The following is a 10,293-nucleotide window of genomic DNA, read 5'->3' as shown; positions in this document are numbered from 1 at the left end:
GGCGGCTCGCTGCACCTTCCCTCCATCCCACCCACCACCCCGCACAAGGTTGCTTCCGCCGCACTGCGATCACGAATCCCGAAAAGGGAACAACACGATAACCACTACGGAATACATTGTATATAGAAAAGAAAGAAAGAAAGAAAAGCAATACTCGCTAGCGTCTATTGTCAGCAAAGGCGAAACCCCCAAAATCTGCGACGCCCGATTCGTCAGTGCGCTCTCATGATCCCCCATCTGACTGATCTCGCTGACGGAATTTAAGATAGCAGGAGAGTGTGAGAGAAACGAAGCAAAGCAAAACAATAGCATAAAACTCTACGCGCGCGGAACGGTGATACGATACGATTCATACTCCTCCGATTCCGATCCCTTCTCCCTCGAAAATCATATTCCTGTCCCAGTCCGTCCGATAAATGGCTGCACAACCGCAACGGCCCAAGGTTCAGCCTTGTCGTTACAAAACCGGGAAGACGCTAGGAGCTGGCTCCTATTCGGTCGTGAAGGAATGTGTGCACATCGATACGGGCCGGTACTATGCGGCCAAGGTTATCAATAAGCGGTTGATGTCTGGTCGCGAACACATGGTAATTCCGCGCAACACTTTTGTTGACAAGATTAAGATTGGGAGAAGAGGCTGATGGGATGGGCTCGCTGAGGCCGGATGATTGCAGGTTCGGAATGAGATCGCAGTGCTGAAGAGGGTGTCGATGGGTCATACGAATATTCTGACTTTGGTCGATTATTTTGAGACTATGAATAACTGTACGTCCCTTCTACTGGAATGTTGTCAGCAGAGGATAATGATCTGACGGTTGCAGTGTACCTGGTCACCGACCTCGCCCTCGGAGGAGAGTTATTCGACCGCATCTGCCGTAAAGGCAGCTACTACGAGTCCGATGCTGCAGACCTCATCCGCGCAGTTCTCTCCGCAGTGGCTTACCTGCACGACCATGGTATCGTGCATCGCGACCTGAAGCCAGAGAATCTTCTGTTCCGTACCCCAGAAGATAATGCAGACCTGTTGATCGCAGACTTTGGTTTGTCGAGGATTATGGACGAAGAGCAATTCCATGTTCTTACAACGACCTGTGGCACGCCAGGATACATGGCTCCCGAGATCTTCAAAAAGAGTGGCCATGGAAAGCCAGTGTATGTCCTACCACCCAACTCCTCTAATGGCACTTACTCACAGAAACTTTCAGTGACATCTGGGCCATTGGCGTGATCACCTATTTCCTCCTATGCGGCTACACTCCCTTCGACCGCGACTCCAACCTGGAAGAGATGCAGGCCATCCTTGCAGCTGACTACTCCTTCTCCCCCGCCGAATACTGGCACGGTGTCTCTCAAGCAGCCCGCGACTTCATCCGCCGCTGCCTAACCATCGACCCCAAAGGCCGAATGACCGCCCACGAAGCCCTCCAGCACCCTTGGATCGACCCGCCCCACGACACAGACGCGACATATGTTGGCTCCGGCCAAGACCTCCTCCCGACAGTCAAGAAGAACTTCAACGCGCGGCGGACGCTGCATAGAGCTATTGATACCGTCCGGGCTATCAATAAGTTGCGTGAAGGTGGCGGGCTTATGGTTGATAATGTGATGGGTGTTGATCCGAAGCCGGAACGGGTTAACGGTAGTGAGATCGTGGAGGAACAGCAGCCGCCACCGCCGCAGCAGCAGCAGCCGCCGCCGCACGGGACCAAGCAGATGGATAGCCGTGGAAATGCACGGGGTCAGACGGAGGAGCAGATCAAAGAGCAGGAGCGGAGGGTCAAAGAGATGGTGACTGGGTTGTGGAAGGGATCTGCTAGGAGATGATGGTTTACGTTTCTTTTTGTAATTTTGGTATTTGTTCATATTATCAGCACGACTGGTTTAGGTTTGGGGGCTCTTTGACATCAAATTGGTTGCTTCCGTGATGGAAGGGGTACACTGGCATTGGAATTATATTGTGAAGGATCGGGTTACTTAAATGGTCTATATGAATAAAGGCATAGGATTACACTAAAACCATCTCTACGATAGATGAATAAATTGCAAGATGAATAAACCCTTTAAATTAAGATAACCAATTAAACGCCCTAATCGTCCCGTAACTTCATGGCATACCACGTAAAAATGGGTGTAGTTCTATGTCTTCTATATCAGACCGGCTAACTATTTCGGTTCTCCAACAGCTTCTCCCGGCCATCATCCAAAGACAGAACCCAATTCCTCCACTCTTGCCATTCGGCGTAGCCGGCACTGGCTTTGAGTCCTTGGTACTTGACTGTTCGGAAATCGGAGACTTGCTCCCATGGTTTACCCGAGCTCGAACTAGGCCTGCTACCCCCTGTTCTGAGCAGCCTCCTAGCAACGCTGCTTGTCGCGCCCGTCGAGCCGTCCCACCCAGCCTTGCGCATCAAGCTTTCCACGGTTTCTTCTTTGGTCCAACCTTGTTCTACCGGGACGTCCGGGAGGTATGTAGCGCCGTAGCGTCTGCCACGGTGGATAAAGGATATCCGTATTCCATGGGTCCCGAGGATCCAGTCCATGGCATTAGTGCAAGGTTCGAAAGAGCCCAGAAGGGTCAAGGAGCACGACAACGACGGAAGTAGGGACTCAGGGATTGGATTGAAACGGTGATCGTCGAATGCTCTGCTCTTGCGTTAGTATCAGTCGCAAGAGAGTCAATTTGCCAGTTGTACATACGACGTGAGAGCGTAGGATCTCAGACCTGCAGAAAGCTCCTGCGCCTCGAACGTGCCGATACATCCACGTAGGGACTTGTTGCCATTCTTCGACACTGTATTCCATGTTACAAACAACGGATGGTGCCGCTCAGCCAGCCTCTGCTGCCTTGGGCCCGCCACATCGGAACTCGGAGTGGTGATAGAGGTAGAACCAGACGAAACGGACTGGGAAGACGGCGTAGACGCACTGGACGAGTTTGACGACAACTGACTCTGAAGACGGTTGATACTGGGCAACTTGATAGCATTAGGCCGGTTCACCTTAGTATTTGAAACGCCACCCTGGACTGCATCGCCTTCAGCATCCTCGCAGTCATCTTCGGCGATCTGCTGATTGGGGTCGTCGTCCGTATCTTCGAGTGTGGCGAGCTTCTTGGCTTGCTCGTGTTGTTCCCAAAGGTCCTCTATAATAGGGAGACTGGTGGGCTCATAGCCCCCAAAGGACGCAGCAAGACTCTCAAAGCAGAAGTAGCACTGAGCCGGAGTCGCCATGCTCAAATAGAAGATACCTCAGGGATCTATCCCGAACAACCGCGGTATGCAAACGGAACAAGGGAACAACAACACCTCAACAACGCAAAGCAATTCTAAAAACACCTTTGAGGGAGGGAATACCCAGCAAATCCGTCGCACACAACACACCTTCCTCAAGAAAATCAGTCCACAAGGTTGAGTCCGCTAGAGGCAGAGAGGAATGAACAAGAGGCGGGGAAGGCAGCGGCAAATGATAAATGATAAGATATCCGCACGTGATGCTTTCGGGGTATTGTCCCGTGACAGAGGTATAATAAGCATTATTTATAGTTATAATTTACGTTGGAGAAGAGACGCAGTAGCTCTCGGTAATGTCCAATCATTGACAATGTTTACTTGTTCGTGGGTATAACGTTGTGGCGCCATCTGGTGGCAGTGGCGAACTATACGCGGATGTATATATTCCGCACTGTGCTCGAGTGGTAGAACCAGTGTGGTCCCTTAGAATGCCTGCATCGCTGAGCTCGACTTCGAGGAAAAGGCCCGCTTCGGCGCAAGAAGCCTTTTCTCTTTATTGGCTTCCCCAATCATCCGCGAGTTGGCCCCCAAGCAGGAGCTTGGGTTCTGTATAGCCCCAGTGTGTAGCCTGAAGGACAAAAACCCTTATTCCTAAGAACCCCCCAGATTATTCATGGCGATCTCCTTTCGGCATAGGAAGGTTCAGCATAGAGAGCATGTTCCCTGCAGGACCTGCAGCTCCGCCTTGACCTTCAAGACTCTCCAATATGTTTTTGGCGAGATTGATGTTAAGGTCCTCATCCTCGTCAACATGTTGCTCATTTTCCTGCTTATCGCTCTCTTTCACGGCCTTCTTTCCGGCAACTTTTTGGGAAGGACGGTTCAAATCGAGCACACCTGTACCCTTCAGTTCGGCTTCCATTTGCCTGGAAAGTTGCTGTATCGCTTCCGTATCATCCTCTTCTGAGTCAGTGTCCAGTTCTTCCACCCTTTTGCTAGAGGATGGCCCGCTTTGGAGACCGGGCATCGAAGATTTGCCCATCATTTCTTTCATCATCTGGGAGAGCTTTTCTTCATCCGTGGAAGCTTCTTTTTCTTCGTCACTGCTTATTTCTTCATCGTCGTCCTCTGCGATATCAGAGTCAGAACCGAAGTCATCAATGAAGTCAGCACCGTCAAAGCCGGCTGAGTTATCACCCAGAAATTCTTCAAAACGAGCCACAATGCGCTGAAGATTCTCTTGAGCATTGGCATCTCCAAATGAACCTTCTTCCTTGCCTTCATTCCCTTGGCCCTTGTTCTTGCCCTTCAATTCCCTGTCGAGATCCTCAAAACTGATATCCAGCCATTTTTCATCATCCTCTCGCTTATCCCATTTCTCAATTTCCCCGTCTGTAGGGAGACTTTCGTCGCCAGAATCCAAATCCTCCAATAAAAGCTTGATCTCCCTAACGGCAGGCTTGTCTTGGTTCTGGGGATCTGAGAGTAACATTTCAAATCCACAAGAAAGCTTCATCCCTAGCTCTGCACGATCGTAGTTCTTAAGGTCATCCTTTGAAGGCAACGTCCCCATCCAAGCCTTTGGGGCTGGAAAGTCTTGGCTTTTGAGTTGTGCATAGCCAACCCTTGTGAACCGGATGCTAACAGTAACAAAATCTTCTGGCTTCAAAAGTAGGTCACTAGTATCCTTAGCTCGTAGAGGCCGCAGCGCAATCGGATCACGCAGGTAAAATGCCTCGACAGCCGCCGAAATGTAGGCTGGTTTTTGACGCAGGAGAAAAGCGACCTTGCGGGGGATCGTCACCAATGCTGAGTGGAGGTTTTCGCTGATCTGTTTAGGGTAGTTCCGTAGCCGGTAAAATGCTTCGTTTTGGATCACAGCTGAGCGCATAAATCGTTGTGGTTCCTCTGTGATGATCTTCTTTGATTCTGAAAGCGAGATTTTCTCTGCCACCCTCTTCTTCGAGGGGTTCTTCGGCTGAATTATGACGAGTTCTCCTTGATTGATCCATACCTAGCCAGACTCCTTAGTAAGTGTCAAGCCACATCGCACTATATAGCGACTCACCCTGTTGTCTGCTATTTCCGGCTCAAGCCAAGCAGGGAGCACGCCGGCGGCCTCGACCAGAAGAAATTGACCGTCACTGTCAACCACTTGCGCCCAAACGTCCTTATGCTTCTTTGTCAATTCACGCAACAGGTAAACAATAACCCATTCATCTTCGATCGAGTCTCCGTAATTCGTACGCCCGCTTAGTGAGGTGATGCCTACAAAACCACCATGGACATTAGCTGTCATTCAGCTATTCAGTCTCGGTAGATCAAAGAAGGCTATGCGCACCATCCTGTTTGGTGATTTCGAGGCGGAACCCATCGCGCTGCCAGATATAATCCTTCAAAAGCTCTCTTGTCAATTCTGCTGCGGACCGTTGTACTTCGACTAATCGCGATCGCGTTTCCGCGGCTTCATCAACGGTGGCGGGGGCGGGGTCAGAAGGGAGATAGTATAGAGAGTATTCGACGCTATCATCTGGGAGCTCGGGCTTCGGGATAGGACGAAAGGTGGATTTGAACCAATCGATATCCTCTTGCGACATGGGCGCCATTGTGAACAATTATTAGTAGGCCCTCTTGTCTTTTGCTGAAGGTAAAAATTGCCGGCATGACTTCATACCAGACGATACGCGGCGAATCATGGCCCACTCATCCCGTGACTCTTAGCACTAAACCGCTTTAGGCTAGACATCAACATAGGCATATCACCGCCCAAAACAACGCCCGGCAAAGCGATTCTCTCTCCGCATGCTTTGCTTTTCACGATTCCGGCGCTCCGTCTCGGGAGGTTAAGAAGATATTATATAGCAATGGTCGCGTGTTGAATGGTATCGACTACTCGACTCGCTCATTTTAAGCCATTAAATCACGTCTCCCGCGTCGAGAATGGCTTACCCATACATCGATACTCCGCGCACCGAAGTCGACGGCAACGCGACTTACCTCACGAACGGCTATCGCAGCGCCGGGAAAACGAACCTTTCTGCATTAGACTCGGTCGAGAACTCATTTCAGACGCCCTCGAAAGATGAAGATGTCCTTAAAGTCCTCGATGCCGGGCGACGACGGAGTTCCGGAGCTTTCAAACTCAGCACGCCGCGTGCTGGCACCGGGCCGAAATCGAACAAAAGCGCGCTGAGCGACCGACGAAACCTTCCTTCAGCAGCACCAGCGAAAGGTGAATTCACACCGATGATGAGAAGCGCTACGAAAAACAACTATCTTAAGAATATGTCTGCGACGCGAGGGGCAGGAGGTCCCAAAACACCAGCCTACCTCAGAGCGAGTTATCGAAGCAACATCAACACGCCAGGGCTACCGCCTCTCGAAATGACTGGCATTGATGAAGAAGAGGAAATGGACGATCCCACACCACTCCCTCAAGTCGCGAGCAGCAGTCCACAAAGTACACCACTACCGTTTTTATCAGGGAGAGATGGAGGCGCTCTTAACGATGGGCAGAATATGACACTGAAGGAGCAGGAGAATGTGGGTTTTTGTACTTTGCCAAGTCAGACAATAAACAATGGGTGCTGACTCTCCACAGATTATTGACAAGCTTGATAAGGACAACTTCGGTCTGAAGTTAAAGATTCACTACCTACAAGAGCAACTCGAAAAAGCCGGTCCATCGTACAACCAAGCAGCGCTCCGTGAGAATACCGAACTGAAAGTGTCGAGAATGACGATGCAGCGAGACATATCACGATACAAGAAGGGTCTTCAGCAAGCGGAACGCGACTTGGAAACGTACCGCTTGCAATTCCAAGAGCTTAGGGAGAAATATAAGAAGAAGAGCATGGATGACACCATTCAGCGCGATATGGACCTGATGCGAGAGGAAATCGAGACAAGGGACGCTCAACTCAGAGATCTCCGAGAAGAGCTCCGGACCGTAAAGGACGACCAGTCGCAAGATATGGACAAACTTCGTGATGAAATCGAGGACCTTGAAGCGTCGTTGAGAGAAAAGGATCGCATTATCGATGAGCGTGATGAAGAACTCGAGGAACTGAGAGACAAGGACAGCAGGGAACATAATGCCGTTTCTGAACTCGAATCTGAACTCCAACGCGCCAGAGAACAGATGGAAGAACTCCAAGATACCCTCGATAATGCAAGGTCGGAAGCAAGAGAAGCGAAGGAAGCCGAAAGCCGTGCATTAGGGGAGCGAGAACGAGCTCAGAAAGACCTCAATGAACTCCACGAAGAGATGGCGAACAAATCAATCAGTACAAAGGGCTTCAATCGTCAGCTGGAAGAGAAAGCGAACAGACTGGAAGACGAGCTCCAGGAATTACGGCAAGAGAATGATGCTTTGAGGGGAGAAGTCGAGCAAAAATCCCAGAACGAAGCTCATCTAGAAGACCAACTCGAGAGGATCCAGCACGATATGAAGTCTGACAAACTGGACCTGCGGCAAGAGCTCGAACAAACACGGCGCGAATTGGACTTGGTTCAGCAAGAGCATGAAAAGACGACTGCGCACTTACAAGACGCCCTCGATGACTTACAACGCCATAGCGATGAGAGAGAGCTGTTGCAAACTCGGCATCGTGCGTTAACGGATGAGTCCGGTGGTTTGCAACGCGAACTCGCTCAAGCACAATCCAAGATCCGAGAACTTCAGCAAGCGGTAGAGAACGAGAAACAACGCGCTGTTGATAGTGGACATGATGCCAGAACGCAATACGAAGACGATATCGAAAAGCTACAGGAAGAAATCGAATCACTACAACACGAAATCGAGGATAAGGAAGGCCACTTTGCACTCGAGCAGGAACAGTGGGAAAGCACCAAGCGAACCCTGCAACTACAGAAAGACAGGGCAGAGGACCAAGCGGCTGCCTTCAAGCGCACCGTCGAGAGATTGGAGCAAATGGAACATTCGCTCTCCGGAAAAGAAGGCAAACTGCAGGAAATCATCGATAGTGAGAAATCTCGTCATCAGACTGCGGAAGCCGTTCTCAATCGTCAACTCAAGGAGCTGAATGATGAGCTCACGTCCAAGAGACAAACCATTGACGGCCAGCGAAGTGACCTTCTTTCAGCGAGGGAAGAATTACGGGCTAGCAAGCGCGAGGAGACGACCTTGAAGGACAAGGTACAGGCTTTGGAAGATGAGGTTGTTGTCTTGCAATCCAGCTTGCAAGAGGAGCAAGAGTTCGCCCGTGGGCGGCTGCAGAAGGGATCCTCGGACCAAGAAGGTCAGGTGCAAAAATTGATCGCCGAAAAACAAAGACTCCGCGATCAATTGGCCAACGCCCATGTTGAGTTACATGATCTGCGGACTGCCTTGTCTGAACTCGAGACGGAGCGCAACGACCTTCAAAATCAATTGGATCAAGCCCAGAACCCAGCTGACGACACCACACGATTTGATCGAGAGAAGCACGAACTCCGGAAGGGCAATTTGCGTGTCGAGAACGAGCTGAGGCGACTGAAAGATGACAAGGCGGCGCTTCTCGAAGCAAAAGAAACACTCGAGAAGCAGCTCAATGCTGAGATCGAGCGTGCTACCGCTGAAGAAAACCACATGTCAGCAGAAATTGACCGACTTCAAGACAAACTGCGATTACCCTCTGGCGGAACAGACCGAGAGCTCAGTTTGGCGAAGAGCAAAGTGCAGCGTCTTGAGAGACGCGTGCATGAGCTTGAGGGTCTCCTCGAACAGCAGCCACCGCTGTTGGAGAATGAGCATTCTGCTACGAATGCGGATCTTTCCGTGCTTCGCCATAGCTTGGATGAAGCTCGTAAACGTGAAAGGACTCTCATTCAGCGCGAGGCTGACCAGAAATCCTCTGTCCGTACCTGCAAGTCACGGATTGCAGAGCTCGAAAGAGAGCTACATGATGCACTAATGAAGAAATATGACACGAACTCCCCGCAATCATCTCCGTCCGACAAGTTACACCTAGAGCTACGCACCCTCCGACGACAACTATCCGATGCCCACAAGTCGCTCAAGGAAGCAAAGATAAAGAACCGTGACCTCGAGCGCGCCGCAATGAGAGAAGAGGACCAGCGGGACATCCACGAGCTCCTCAAATCCTCCACGCTGGAGGTAGAAGCCTTGGAACTCAAGCTCTCTGAACGAGACGCCAAGTTCAACGAATTGAAGACCCAGGTCCGCCGGATTCGCGAGGAACGCGCTTTCTGTGTGAAGAAGGCAGAAGCAGCCACCAGTCAAGTAGAGATTCTCCAGAGCCGCTACAACCAGGCCATGGAGAAGTTGTCGACCAAGGGCGACAGCAGCAAGACTCGTCACGACAAGGAGATCCTGGGATTAGGGAAGGAAATCATGTGGCTAAGGGCACGGTTGAAGCGTGAGGAGAAGTTCCGTCGTGACCTTGCCTGGAGTAAGGGCCTGATGGAACTCGGAGAGCGTGTTCGTGTTGCATGGTACGTGAATATCCTCTCTTTCTTCCCTTTTACTTTCCTATCCAAGCCCCGATGCTAATTTGATAACTACAGCAACGATGCCGACCTTCGCATGATCGCCGAGATGGGCGTTAAGCCTCGTGACCGCACTCAGATCCGCAGCCCACGCCAAAAGTTAAAGACCGCCGTTTCCACCGTCAGGGCCGCCATGCGCATGCAACGAATGGGCCGGGATTGGAAGATGACCAAGAAACTAGGCGAGGGTCTGAAACGTGCGAAGAACGAGGTGCTAAAGAGAAGGGACAGCTCGTATAAGTCGATAACGGAGTAAAAATGGGCATGGTGATTTGGTGACTTGGTGTTTGATGGATTCTTTGGTATCCTTTGGTTTCTTTGGCCTTTCCCTTAATGATTTGCGGACTTGATTGATGTGATTCCCCCTATACGTCTTTTGCATGTCAGTTACTACTGGTTATTGTGTTTATTCTTTCCTCCAGGTGTTTGTGAACCGGAATAAGGTTTTTTGTGGTTTTCTGTTATAGTAGAATACATTCCTGATTGGAAGGACAATTATTGACACAATCTGAGCATGGTGTGCTTAAATTGCATTGTTCCATGGCAGAAATCA

General features: G+C 50.6%; 4 protein-coding genes across 4 annotated transcripts; 2 read left to right on the top strand and 2 right to left on the bottom strand.

The window, feature by feature from the left end:
• Window positions 1-416: 416 nt before the first annotated feature.
• ACHE_20899A (serine/threonine-protein kinase) lies at window positions 417-1,824 on the top strand (the record flags this gene model as incomplete). The annotated part of the gene is made up of 4 exons (XM_043285253.1): window positions 417-587; window positions 675-765; window positions 822-1,152; window positions 1,206-1,824. 4 exons carry the CDS (start codon window positions 417-419, stop codon window positions 1,822-1,824), a joined length of 1,212 nt encoding a protein of 403 aa, XP_043133963.1.
• Window positions 1,825-2,159: 335 nt separating this feature from the next.
• Window positions 2,160-3,230, bottom strand: ACHE_20898S (AMMECR1 domain-containing protein; the record flags this gene model as incomplete). Its single annotated transcript, XM_043285251.1, has 3 exons — window positions 2,160-2,643; window positions 2,698-2,951; window positions 3,000-3,230. The coding sequence occupies 3 exons, from the start codon at window positions 3,228-3,230 to the stop codon at window positions 2,160-2,162; spliced, it is 969 nt and encodes a 322-aa protein (XP_043133962.1).
• A 667-nt stretch (window positions 3,231-3,897) lies between these two features.
• Window positions 3,898-5,836, bottom strand: ACHE_20897S (putative regulatory factor Sgt1; the record flags this gene model as incomplete). Its single annotated transcript, XM_043285250.1, has 3 exons — window positions 3,898-5,244; window positions 5,299-5,498; window positions 5,572-5,836. 3 exons carry the CDS (start codon window positions 5,834-5,836, stop codon window positions 3,898-3,900), a joined length of 1,812 nt encoding a protein of 603 aa, XP_043133961.1.
• A 334-nt stretch (window positions 5,837-6,170) lies between these two features.
• On the top strand, window positions 6,171-9,996 carry ACHE_20896A (putative spindle-pole body protein (Pcp1); the record flags this gene model as incomplete). Its single annotated transcript, XM_043285249.1, has 3 exons — window positions 6,171-6,773; window positions 6,832-9,686; window positions 9,759-9,996. The coding sequence occupies 3 exons, from the start codon at window positions 6,171-6,173 to the stop codon at window positions 9,994-9,996; spliced, it is 3,696 nt and encodes a 1,231-aa protein (XP_043133960.1).
• Window positions 9,997-10,293: the final 297 nt, after the last annotated feature.

This window comes from Aspergillus chevalieri, chromosome 2 (genome assembly GCF_016861735.1).
Source record: "Aspergillus chevalieri M1 DNA, chromosome 2, nearly complete sequence".
Classification (NCBI taxonomy): domain Eukaryota; kingdom Fungi; phylum Ascomycota; class Eurotiomycetes; order Eurotiales; family Aspergillaceae; genus Aspergillus; species Aspergillus chevalieri.
Note: the sequence above shows the minus strand (reverse complement) of the source record. Positions and strands in the feature narration are given on the sequence as shown.